Source organism: Limulus polyphemus, unplaced genomic scaffold (assembly GCF_000517525.1).
Source record: "Limulus polyphemus unplaced genomic scaffold, Limulus_polyphemus-2.1.2 Scaffold606, whole genome shotgun sequence".
Lineage (NCBI taxonomy): Eukaryota > Metazoa > Arthropoda > Merostomata > Xiphosura > Limulidae > Limulus > Limulus polyphemus.
Window position 1 is genome coordinate 384,711 of NW_013666216.1, and position 14,353 is coordinate 399,063.

The window sequence follows — 14,353 nt, forward strand, 5'->3', positions numbered from 1 at the left end:
TAGTACAAGGTTTTGTCATCATTCAGGTACGATGAAACGTTGTACATTTGCTGTCTATTGTTAAACTTATATTAAAGTTTTTCTTCATTACCCATTTAAGCCGTCTCCAGCCATTATTAGTCTCAAAGTGGGTTCCTCATCATCGAATTAGACAAGAAAGAACAGAAAAAAAATAAGATAACTAAAGTAAAACATCAAGGTCATGACAAGTTTAGTCAACGTTTCACCCAAAAGTTCCATACCGAGAACTTTTACCTTATGCATTGAAAGCTCAAGATTATTCACTTTCTAAGCTTTTAAAGCCATTTTAATTTCAGACTTTACCTGCTAATTATCTGCAGGTATGTTAATTAAACAAATCTGTTCATGACATTGAGGATTTAGAGGATTTTTAACCGTTTCTCACCATACTATAGCTCACTTGTAAACCAGTGACCTGAAATCAAAATGACTTTCGATTTTTTTTTTCTATCTCAGTCTGTTGCATTGCAAATATTGTAATTCAAGTTGGTTTTCAAAACTTCATACTAATGACTCCATATGTTAGTATTTAAAATAAAACTGGTATTCTTTGAATTATCTCAAACAAACAAATATATCTTCGAATTTATTTATTTATTTTTTGGCTAAAGTTTCCTATGTTGCAGCCTCAATACACATTTCGTGCAACTTTTTTTTTCTGTTCCTATTCAAGAACAAGGTTTTCCAAACTTTTGTTTATCACGAACCTTCTCCCCTTCTGCCGGTCTTTCTTATCTTCAACCGTCCTCCCCCTATCTGTACAATGTTGACAATATCAGATACTGAAGTATAAAATAAAAATTTTAAAACAAATAATAATATCATTGGGATGAGCGTGCCTGTTTGGACGAAGAACACAGCTAGTCCACTCTTGAATTGATGGCCGACTTGAAGCATAAAAGTTGTTCAAATAATAATCAGTTTCGATATCTGTTTTTAATGGTTACTATTTCTTAAAATCTCCAATTCACGGAAACAAGATGAAGCGAATGACAAAACCAGGCCTATGTACGAATGACACAACTAGGCCTAGGTACTACCATCGTAAAAATGTTTTTATTTCACGCGAGTTTCTGTTTATTGTAAAAATTATTAATATTTTACATGTTTCGTGACTGACCCCCCCCCCCCCACTACTCACATCGAACACACTCTGTGATAAGGGGATCACTATTCTAGAACATACCTTTTTCTTCTTCTTTTATATATAATCGTTTTGTAGACCAAATCTAACATCCTTATGTTCGAAACTATTCTAATAGGCCCAGTCTCGCTCATGCACTTAAACAGTTTCTGTAGTGTTATAATAGTATAGTCAACTATGTATTTAATCCTAATAATGGTTTATTCCTAAATCTACGTGCCAATTCTGCTCTAAGCATGCGAATTTTTACAATGTAATCAAAAGTTGAAAATTAGCGAGTAAGTGACTACTATTATGACGATCAACTCTATAACTAAGAACAAGGCTTTTTCAAGTTCAAAGGACAATTTAATTAAATTACTAGGTCTATTCATCACGTTAAAAACTTGTTAGCTTTCGGCGCAATCGGAGTCTTAAGTTACCGTTCTGGTTAGAGGGTTGAAAACTTGCTAACAAAATACAATGACGTGGCGAACGGTTCTAATAACTCAATTTAAATGTTCATTAATTTTACATTATGAGCGACAAACAATTAAACCGAAAACGTAAGATTATTCCAGTCTCCTTCTACCTCAATGTAAGTTTGAAATGTACGATGTCGTTATACACAGCTATTAAATTCTAGTTGGATAATCAACTGACATAAAGGGAGAGGGGGGCAGCTGCAGAATTGAGATTTTGCAGAACTGCCCAATCTGCGAAAAAGACAACTTTTTTCATTTGAGTAGGTTCAGAACAGTTTTGGCGTATTTGTTATTATTTTTTTAACTATATAATATTTAAATAAATTTTATTTGTCTGTTTTTTTAAAACGCGATGCAATAAACATCAGATTATTAGTAAATGTAAATAGTATGTTATTGTAATTTAAACTGATTCAGGGCTGTTAGTGTTACGGCGTCACACGTTATAAGCTTAAGGGGAAAAAAATGTCCCAGTTTTTCACTCTGGAAATTTGGTAACCCTAAGTGTGTCAAAAACTATAAGTTGATTTATATTCGATTCCATTTGTTATAGTTTATGTTTGGTTAATGTAAAGCAAGTGAGCGTTATTAAAGTTCCAGTCATGTTCCAAGGAAAACTGCTTAATTCCATAAGACCTTGTCGACGGCCCAGTTTTTATCGCCTGTAAACTGCAGTTTAATGTAAGACTTAAATCTTGCCGTCAAGAATGAAAAGGTAAACATTTAAACGCATATATAGATAGATACATACATACATACACACACAAGAAAAAAAAAGATCAGCTCAAAACGAACGTCTCATTGATTAAGAGCTTTAATGTTTGACAATCCACATTCCAAATTTTATATTAAACGTCATGAAATATAATCTTACTCAAATGAAAGTTAGTTCAGTGCTAACTCCAGATTCTCAGTTTTCATACTGTTAAGAGGTAAGAATTATCACTCTCCAAATGAAATCAATCAAATGGAATATTTTTTTGTCTAAGGGTGTGTGTTTATCAAAACGCAACACAAAACATTTTATTAAATATGTTCGAAATTTAATAATAGCCCTATTATCTATTCTATCTTAACTCAGTCGTTTCGCCTTCTCTGGTTCGAAACGATACTGATCGTATCCAAATTGAGCCAGCCATTGTAAAAAGATTCGAACAGGTTCCTCTCAATACTTCGATAATGTAAGCATGTGCTACAACCCATCCATTTATCGTGCACAGCCTTAAAAAAATTATATTTACGCCCTTTGTTGTTGTTTTTTTTTTTGTTTGTTTTTTCATGTGGTATGAAAGTTATTCATTAATTAATTTAACGAAATCCTTTGGTTAGTGGAAAATTAACGAAAAATTAAAGGCACAGACAACAATCTATAATAAGATAAAATTATTACACGGCTTTTTAGTCGGAAAACAATCCTTAATGTTAAAACCCTACTTATACTCAACAACCTTATATCAAATTACCCGCAGTAACAATCATTACCAACCTGTATCTATTTCAAACAAAAAACTTAACCTCTGACTTGTCTTTACAAAGTCGGGTAACAAATTGCAAGATATTTGCCTATTCATTGGAGAACAGTAGCCAGACTAGTAAGTAAGACTTGACTCACTTGGCATTTTGACACTTTCAAGGCCATCGCATTCCAGACGTGTAAGAGGTTTGTCCGCGAACACACATGCCCTTGTTTGAAGATACTTGGAACATGTCAGTACGAACTTATGTTTTACGCCCTTTTAGTCCCTTTACAAAAAAGTAGGCTTAAACGGATGTTCTATAACCTGAAGGAATATTTTATTCATTTTACCCTTAGAGCTCATTCGACAACAGCCTTTTTTTTTTTTTTGTATATCACCTCAAATATTTCTAATGATCTCCTCGTCGAACCACATTCCACTACTCAGGGCGTTTATAAAAGTTAACGAGATATGTAACATGCTTCTTAAAATTACTACGAAGCTTAACTTGCAAAATAAATCAAGTTTATAAGCCTGTAAATTACATAAATACTAGTAATGCACACACACACACACACATAGATATATATGAAGACTCACGGATTTCAACCACTTTGATTTGTTTACGTCTGATTTCATGTAGTGTATTATGGACGCTTAACATTGCTAGCAGTCTAACTGTAAAGTGTAAACTTAACAAATGTAATAGACGTAATACGCCTAGACGAATCCTGGAAAAATAGTCACCACAGTTTGAGAGCTTTTCGTTTAGGCTGTACATTATTTCGTACAATCACAGAATCCATGTATATATGTTCTAGAATCATAATAATGTTTTACCTTTGAAATGAAGAGTTTGGTGAGGAAAAAAATATATTATAGAGGTTCGCTAATTATACATTTGTCGGAAATTAATATTCAATACTAAACCACTCATATTTTCTCTTCTAATTAAACAATGTTTTTTTCTGATTTTTTAAGATTAACACACCATGGCAGTTGCTTTTATGATGTCATATCTGCACTGTTTAACTGCGCATTTAATAACTGTCAAAAAAAGTGACATTTTTTAAAATTGTTCTATATAAAGAAAATAGTTTAACTTGAAAACTTAAATTTTTGGAAGAAAGGTATTTTGTTAGTACTAAAAAACTACCCTTATATAATATAAATAATATATTTTCATTAGTAATACCACCTCTCACCCATACCACCCAAATATTTTTGTTGTTTGTGTAATAATACTAATGCCTTGTGTGACAACACACCGATTTCGATGTCGGTAATGAGAACTGAATATCTATTATATAGCTCACTTTAAAAAGGAATAAAATTAAAATACTGACACACTGAGCTGAAGACTTGTATCTTTTAATATTTATAAGTCTTTCTTTTGCTTTACCTCAAAACAACTTCTAAGGTCCATGTTCGTTCTCTACGCAATCTAAATTACTTCTTTATTTTTGTGTGAATAACAAAATTAAGGTTTATTTTAACAAGTTATGAATAAAATGAAATTGCATAATTTTGGGGCGGAGCGCGGCCTAGTGTTCAGGTTGTAGGACTGTGGATTCGAAGTTCCATGATTCGCGCTCAGACACGTCATGACCCGCGCTTTGTGGCCGTGGGTGCAATAAATGAATGATGGTCAAATCCCACTATTCGATTACAGTAGCCCACGAGTTGGTGGTGGGTAGTTTTTGACTAGCCACTTCCCTCTAGTCTACCAATTCAAAATTAGAGACAGCTAGCCATCGAATAGTTTTGCGCGAAATACATAGACATATTTTTATTTTAACCCAAATTTGAGTTTAACATGCGGTCCACAAAATAAATTTAGGTTATAGGCTTAACATGCATACATGCGAACAGATATTGATGTTGGTAATACATTGTAATGTTTATTGCTAAGAGCAAAGTTACCACGGGTATCGAAACCCGTTTTGTAACGTTAAAAACCTTCAAACTTCCGAGGCACTGAATGAACTGTAGTGTCTAACTTTAATCTGTACAAGTCATTATTATATAGATACTTAATCTAATGGTTCCAACAAAGAGACCAAATTAGTCACGATTCGAGACCGAATTGCGCCGTTAGTAAACACTTGTCAGTAACAAAAGTCTCGTCAAACAGGTTGTTCAAAATTACATTTTAGCATGCTTGGATAACGGGTGATTTTCAAACAAAGAATCAGTTCACTGACCCCCTTCGTAAAATTAGGATTCATATCATTCAAATAAACTTATAATCTGGATCGCTTCGTTTTGGTATTTCTTTCTTCCATTTATACAATTTATGTTTCACACTTCTATTAATAATAGTCAGAGCCGTACGAGATCGATTTACACTTACAAACTAAATTTACTTGCGATATCGAATCATAAAATGTATTTGTTTTTTCTCGAAGTAGCATTGTTTTTAAAGTTCCTCTTTTAGAAACTGGAAAGCCCTAGTCATCTTTAGATGTTAAAAACGAGTAACGGATTACATTCATTTTTGCATTTTGCTAAACTTTCTCAACTTGCTGTTGTGTTAAACTTATATTAAAGTTTTTCTTCATTACCCATTCAAGCCGTCTCCAACCATTATTAGTCTCAAAGTGGGTTCCTCGTCATCGAATTTAAACTGGATAAGGTCTTATATGCCGTTAATCAACTTGAAATTCAGTTTGGTATTAAAATCTAAATACAAGTAGATTGTTGCAGAAAAATAACGTGAAAATTTAATATTAACCCTACTTTCCATACTTAAATGGTTTCGCGTTTGGAAATTAAATCAACAAATGATACAATGTTTTAACACTTCCGGTGTAGCCTGAGAGTTGGCGAGAGATTTAATGTTGTGATCGAAGCCAAAAAGTTGAAGGGTTTTTTTTTTGCACCCAAGGAATGTGAGACGACACATACCCTCCCCTCCCCTCCCCATTTGTTAAACATTTCATTGAAATTTATAAAACATTTTTTTCAAACTCATTAACATTTCCAAGGTTCTGTTTCGAATTAGAATACTTTGTTTGAAATTGTCATATATGGTAATTTTACTTATTACATATAAAGGTTTTTGTAGTGACGTCACAAACACGTGATCTATAGTTTACTTCGCCATATTAAACTCAAGTGCTTACATTCGTTTTGAGTGAAAAATGACAAATTTGTCTTCTAATATCGTGTTATCTACCCAAGCCTTCTCGAAGACAGCCATGCATAAAGAGAAATATATTGAGAATTTAATAGCTGTATAGTTTCAAATCACTCTCTTTCTCCAGAAGAAACATTTATCATTAACATCATGTAATTAGTAAAGATTTGCGTAATCTTTCATTGATACTGTTGATAGCTGGTAGAAAATGTTGACGTCCAATATGGCGGCGTTGACTGAAACGCCACCATCTTGTGACGTCACGCGTAGGATCTCTTATTTCCACAATTGTTATTCTGTTAAAAAATTTAGTTTGTTGCAAATAAATAAACATCAAAAATAGGTCTTCTATAGTAAGTAATTGATCAAAACCACTAGTGTTGTATTTTTAGGCCTACCCCTACTTTCCAAGTGTTTTGACTTTTGAAACATCACCCTGCCTAGCATAGTCGAGCATTTATTCATTTTTTACTTGTGCACAAGTAAGAATATCATTTTCATATTCTGGATTTCATTTCCTATGAGAAAGTGTCTTAAAACTTATTTTGATTTCATCCACAACAGTAAACTTCACACCAGCTCTCGGGCAAGCGTTAGCACCAATTAGATTTGTTTGGAATCCATGCGCTTATAAACTTTTTGCTCTCGATACACTTTATGCACCAGTGTTCGAACTATTATAAAATATTCATACTTATAATATTTGTTTATATAAATACCTGCCCAACTACATTTCTTAAAATGAGACAGATGCAACTGAATGAAATCATGAAATTAGAATGTCGAAGTAAGCTTTAGTTAACAAACACTTCCGCTTGTGAATAGTTAGTTACATAGCTCGTGAATACTGTAACGTCTGAAATTCGAATAAAACTGGGGCTAAAGAAAGGAGCATAAAAAAAAAGTTATTTATAGTAAATAAAAAAATCTTAGTGTTGGAAGAATTCGCAGATTTTTATAAAATCTGAAAATAACAATTTGAGCAAAATTTGAATATAATAGTACGTAAAAAATGATAACATTAAAACAATGTCTTAACTATATCATCCAATAGACATTTACAGCCTGTTACACAAGGGACAATCTTACACAGGGCTTTTATTAATATTAGAGAAATCAGTGCCATTTAAAGGTTCCCGATTCACTATGTTTCTCAAGTATTTCTTGGCCAATGTATTCCTAAACACTATTCATTGCATTTTGTGCCTACCCTACATTTATTTTTTGCTACATTTTAGTTTAACATTTAGACTAACAAAGGATAGTACAATATTTATGGTTAAAAATTAAAAGTCTTTGAAACCATGTCTTACCTTGACAAATATCCGAGTCCGTGGCGCAATAAAGACCAAATTCCAAATCACAAGGTTCATTAGAAGAACAACTTTGTCCAGCTTGGCGAGCACAAGTTTTCCAACAAGGACAACCTGGAAGGACAGTAACACGTCCGGCAAAACACTTTCTACTATCAAAAGGTTTGGTTGTATCTATTCCATCACATTCACAAGGGACTGTTCTATTCCCAGATAAGTTTGCTTGAACACTGAACTGTTTTGCTAGTCTTTCTGACTTCATTTTATCAGGAAACTTCTTTTCCTTCAGTAATTTGTCATATGAAGCTTCTTTCCGACTTATGGGCTTATCGTTTGAGGAATGTTCTTCCACTGACCAATGATTTGAGGAATGATCTTCTACTGACCAATTACCTTCGTCCACTTGGTTTTCTTGATGTGATGTTGCCTCCATTGGTAGTTTTATATTGGAAGAAATGTTAACGGTATTATTTCTTTCCTGTTGCCCTTCCTGTCTCGCGTTAGAAAGACTTGGGTGTATATCCAAGTCCTCGAGTTTTGTATTGTTCAACAAAGATGTTGGAAGTGTGGTCAGATCATTCAGTACAGAAAATAAATCTTGATTTTGTGGTTTTAAGTTTGAAACCGATATCTTTTGAAGATCTGATGTTGTTTCGTCAACATCTACAGGTGTAAAGGTTGTTTTCTCATCACTCTCAGTGGTTATTGGCGACAATGATCGTTTTTCACCTTCTTTTGTTTTCGTTGCTTTCAAATCAGTTCTAGATGTTGTCTTAATATCTAATGTCTTTTTAGTTACAACAAGCTGTCCATCTTCTTTACCTTTCATTTGATCCAAACTGACTGTCGATGTTGCAGTATTTTCGACTAAAACATTGGCCGTAGATGAAGTTACTTGAACCACATCGTTTTTAGTAACACTTTTATTGCTGTCGATTATAACAGAAGGAATAGTTGTATTCGAGCTAGCATTTACCCCATTGTCTTCGGTCAACAAAACAGAATCATTTTTAGTAGATGTTTCAGTTTCGGCAACCGACGACGAAAGTTCCTGGTGTGTTGTATCTTTCGTTGTTCCGTAAACCGTTGTCACATAGTTTGTCAACAGAAGTATAGTTACGGCAATAGCGACACCCCATAAACGGGTCCCCATTTTTTTTTAGGAATAATGCACAAATAATAAGAATAGTTTAAAATTACTACATATACGTAAAGAAAGAAAATATGTATTTACTCTTAATGTAAATATCCAACACCAGTGCTCATAAAATAATATTAAACACACACCACAACAGTCGATTTATACAACGCATAAGACTCTTCTACTCAAGTTGCAGCGTAACGTTAATTTAATAAGACTTTCCACGCGTCCCACCTGTAACATGGACCTGTTAGCGTGTGTGGAGGAAACGTAGTGTTAAGAACGTGTATATACCAGTTCCTCTCGGAGGCCAGCTGGTACAAGCACTAACTGTATAAAAGGGGTACTAGCCTTGTGAAAATACACGCGCAACGACGGGAACGCCGAGTCAAGGAATAGCCTAAAGCAGTATAATAAGTGTTCTCATTCTGTGGTCGACAAACTGAAACGTATGGAACCTTTAGCGATTCGACTTTATCCGACAAAACGTGTATTAACAAATATTATAGGCCATTACAGGGTGGCGATCTTTTGATTGGCAGATAAAACTTCTGACAAATCTGTTTGCATAAATATCGGGAGTATAGCGAGAATACATTACAAACTGTTAGTAAATTAGTTGCTCCTTATTGATCATTCAAGCAAAATACACACCTCCCACCTCCTACTTCTGACATGAACAAGTCTATTCAAAATATTATTATAACATGCAAAAGGAAGATATTTGTGTGAGTGTGTATTCAATTATGTTTAAATTTATTTAAAGGAGAACATCTCTGAATTCGAGATTATAGTACATGTATAAAATTAATCTACAGTGATTTTCAGTTGACATATTTAATTACCGAAAGACGAAACCAATTTTTGGAAAGGTATGGATGTAAATTTGGATACTGAAAAAGATGTTTTGTTTTACTTTAAAATTTGGCATATGCTAATATGTAATATCCAATTAGCTATTTTTGCGAGCACCTTAATGGTATTTAACTTCCTATTTAAGATAAGGATATTGCTCAACTGATGATCAAAAACTGAACTCTGCGAATGTCTTGTCATCTATTTCTTTTTTAAACCAATATGGTTGTACTGAAGACAATGATTAATATCGTTGTATTTCAAACAGAAATACGTGGTCCAATTTTGGACGATAACTTTCGTTTGACCCAAACGTTGACCACAGTGTCTTGATGAAAGTCATTCGGCCCAAACGTTGTCACAATTACCCCGATAAAGGTCGTTTGGCTCAAACATTGACCACGTGTTTCTTTTCCTCTTATAACGCATTTAACTCTTTTTCTTGATTTTCAGGTTTTATCACGTTTTATCTATATTTGTTTGTTCTTCGTTTTGCTTTTGAATATTCTTACATTACTAAACCAATTGTAATACAAGAACAACACGTTTTGAACGTTTAGTGAAATATACCCTTTTTTGATACTAATAGTGTTTAGTTGTCGAGACATAAAATTTCTGTAAACATTAAAATAACCACTCCCTCTGTTTAAGACAATATTAGTGTTATAATTATCAGCTAGTGGATCAAGAATATTCTATTGAAGAGTCCATTTTAAGGCTAGTCTGCTATTGAATACCTATACAGTAAACAGAACTATATGTTTTTAAAAATTATTCCCTATTTAAGACAATGTTATATTTATAATGAATAAATAGGTGGTTAAAAAGTATTCTTTATGAAAATGTCTTATTCTGTGTTCCCTGTTTAAAAACATTCTCCTTCTTATTAGGTAAGTGGCGAGTCCAGTACTATGCGTGTTACGTTTGTTTGTTTTTTCCATTATTTCCTATTTAAAGTAATCTTATTATTTTAATGATTATTTAAGAACTAGACTTACTTAACACATGTTTGTCATGACGGATATAATCTTTTTTTTAAAGTACTGGACTTTTTTCTCTTAACTGATTTGTGATTCCCATTGCTAACATTTTCAAAACTCAAAAAAAATTTTGGACCCGAGACATAAAGAACAAGTGATGAGAAGATACTAAATATAAGTGGAAAAGGATACTAATTTTCAGAGTTTATTCAAACAACAATTATCCTACAACCAATATTTACAAACAGCATCGTGTATCTAAAAAAAAGAAAGAAAAAAATAATTATTGCTTTTGTAAAAAAAATAATAATCTAATATATCTTCTACTGCGTAAGATCGTGATAATTTGAAAAAAATATATAGTAATGATGAAATGTCAAGTGGTTTACTACATTAAAATTACACTACATATTCCATGATCTTCGCTAGTTGACGCACATCAATAAACCTAACTAAATAAATGAAAATGTTTTATTGCTTTCTGTTTCTGGAATCTTTCTCGGTTATTTCCACGTGCATCATCATCTCCTTATTGGTCCCATGGGTACAGTTTTAACAGAGAAAAATAATCCTTTCCAAAACAACGTTTGGGTTTCAAGCCTATTAAATCGCCTTTTCTCTTAGTCAGTCATCTCTCATTCTCTATCGAGAGATTTATTTGATCTGCCAATCGGAAAGAATCTTCATGGCTCCTACTCATCCTCTGTCAGATTAGAAAACGTCTCGTTTTTAGGACTCACGCAACCATGTGCCACATCACATGATCAGCCTGTTTTGCACGAGAAAATTAATGGATTGTTGAACACTCTTGTAATGTAATAAAGAAGCTAATCAGTGTATAAATATTTATCGAATGTTAATGTTTGAATTTTGTCTTTAAGCAAAAACGTGATTCGTCAAGTTCATTATGTATTGACGAACAACAATACTCTTTTAAGACAATGTTGATGTCCCACTGATTTCCTTGTACCTCACGAAACTCTCCACGTAACGAAACGTATTAACTATCATCTGTTTAAAACAAGTACTTTACTGCACACTAGGTGGGCCTGTGTAAAAACTTCCTGTTTAAAAGTTAACCATAAGACAAAAATAACTGTGGAATCGTTCCATCTTATTAGATTCCTTGAATATTTAAGACTAGTTAACTGTATAATAAATGAGTTGATAAGTTATGAATTAAACTATATAAAATAACCGTGGAATCGTTCCATCTTATTAGATTCGTTAATATTTAAGACTAGTTAACTGTATAATAAATGAGTTGATAAGTTATGAATTAAACTATATAAAAATAACCGTGGAATCGTTCCATCTTATTAGATTCGTTGAATATTTAAGACTAGTTAACTGTATAATAAATGAGTTGATAAGTTATGAATTAAACTATATAAAGATAACTGTAGAATCGTTCCATCTTATTATATTCCTTGAATATTTAAGACTAGTTAGCTGTATAATAAATGAGTTGATAAGTTATGAATTAAACTATATAAAGATAACTGTGGAATTGTTCCATCTTATTATATTCCTTGAATATTTAAGACTAGTTAGCTGTATAATAAATGAGTTGATAAGTTATGAATTAAACTATATAAAAATACCTCTTCAATGTTTAAAAATATATAGCTGTAGTATTAATACATTATATGTGTAATACAATTTACTGTCTTATTAATAACATGCGTAAGTTACACGAGGGATGAGGTGGACATGACCCCTCACTGTTTTTCTAAATACTTCACTACAGCAGTCGTGAAATTTTACTTTGATAGAATAATCCTCACATCTCAGCTACAAAACCGTCTCCCCTACACTTTAAGCTGCTACTAATTAGCTGCATGCCAAGAACTATCCTCATCTAATAATTTATAAGAAATTTACTGTTTAAAATATTACTGTCTAACTGATTATTAGCTGGGCATAGTCTAGTATTTAGCATGGTGAACGGTTCGTATCCCGTTGACATAAAAAAAAGCGCTCCATACTTTGGTGGAATTGTGTGCGTTATAAGAGTGGCTGTAAAATCTATCTTTTTTATTAGAGTAGACCAAGAGTTGGCGGTGGGTGCTATTTACTAGCTGCTTTCCCTTTAGCCTATCAGTTCAAAATTAGGGACAGCTAGCGCAGATTCCTTACATAGCTCTGCGCGAATATCTGAAACAAACTAATTATTTTGTTGAATTTCCCGAGAAGCTATACAAAGAACTATCTAGCCGTCTCTAATTTTAAACTCATAGACAAGAGGGAAAACAACTAGTCAACAGCACCCAGAGCCAACTATTGGGATATTCTAATCGAATAGTGGGATTTGACCGTCACTCTTATAGCGTACCCATAGCCTCAAAGTGCGTTCTTACGTCAATGGCACACGAATCAATAACCATCAGTTCACAGACTAGGCATGATAACCACAGAGCTACGCCCGGTCCAGAAGTAATGAATGTAAGGATCTATTACCTTATGCGAGAAGCCAGTAAGATATACAAACAAGAGTAAACATGTAAATTAGTTCCTTTTTTGATTATTATAATGCATAGCTACTCTAGCATTTGTTTATTTGTAATTAAGCACATAACTACACAATGGGCTATCTGTGCTCTGTCCACCACGGGTATCGAAACCTGGATTCTATCGTTGTAAGTCTGTAGATATACCGCTGAACCACTGAAGGGCGCTGCTCTGGTAATTAATAAGTGCTATATATATATATATAGACACACACATATACTACAATTAATGGTTAGTTAACGTCTTCGCTGTCAACCCTGTGCAAAAACAAAAGACTTCGTTTATTATCCATGCATTACTAGGTATTTGTATTTATGGCAAAACTACTAAGGCTATCTGCCGAAGTCCTAATTTTAGACAACTGACGAAAGGGAACACAGTCATTCAGCGACATCCTACTACCTACTATCCATACTGAGGGATTGACTGCCACTCTTATGACGCACTTACAACGAATAATATTTTGTGGTATCACACGGACTCGAGCCCTCTCCGAAATCCAAAACCCCACCACAGGGACAACCCAAGGCCACGTTATTCACCTGTTCTGTTTTTGCAACAGACTCTTTTTTCAAAAGCCCCCCCCCCAAGTTAATGTTACCATACCAATTATTTTTTTTTGCCATAAATAGTCGGCAGTAATAGATAAAATCATGGGTGCACAGAAAGCATATCATATAACTTGGAATTTTAACGATTTTTCAGAAGCTTGTTAATAATATTTCATTTTGAATGTGGAAATATTTTAAAAAATCCTCACCATTTTGTTTTTCTGATACTAGTAATTAAAAGTTCATTGTTAACTTAGACGAATATATGGGGCTTTATCAGTGATTTATTCCTTGTGATCTAACAATAATACTATACACTGAGTGGTCACAAGTAAATAGACGCCTAATTTTTCGTCATTTAACTGATTTATGCTAACTAATTTGTGTTCACAGAGAACTATATAAACGAAAATGGGCCGCATACTAATTATCTTGTGCTACAACATGCCTGGAACTCAAGGTTCTCTCGAATTGTCAGATTTTGTTAGAGGAAGTATAGTTGGTCAAGCAGATGGTGGAATAAGTCAGCGGCAAATTTCGCAGAATTTGGGAATTTCGACAGTCAACAGAATCATCGTGCAGTTCAGGAAACACGACAAGGAAACGACTGAGCAGCGTCCGGGTCCATCGGAGAGGACAAAAAGGGCTGCCAAGAGGAGCATCGAAATGGATCCCAGATTAACGACGCAGAAGTGGCCAAAGTTGGTGGGATGAGCCCGAAAACTGTGCTACGGATTCTGCTCAGATTGGATTATCGTTGCAGAGCAGCTAGACGGA

The 14,353-nt window shown here is 33.6% G+C and overlaps 1 protein-coding gene across 1 annotated transcript in view; it reads right to left on the bottom strand.

Moving 5' to 3' along the window:
- LOC106459426 overlaps positions 1-8,691 on the bottom strand; it is a 60,576-nt gene extending 51,885 nt beyond the window's left edge. Inside the window, exon 1 of the mRNA XM_022385917.1 lies at positions 7,539-8,691. Within this exon, the coding sequence (XP_022241625.1) occupies positions 7,539-8,691 (1,153 nt within the window). The remainder of the gene's footprint in view (positions 1-7,538) is intronic.
- Positions 8,692-14,353: the final 5,662 nt, after the last annotated feature.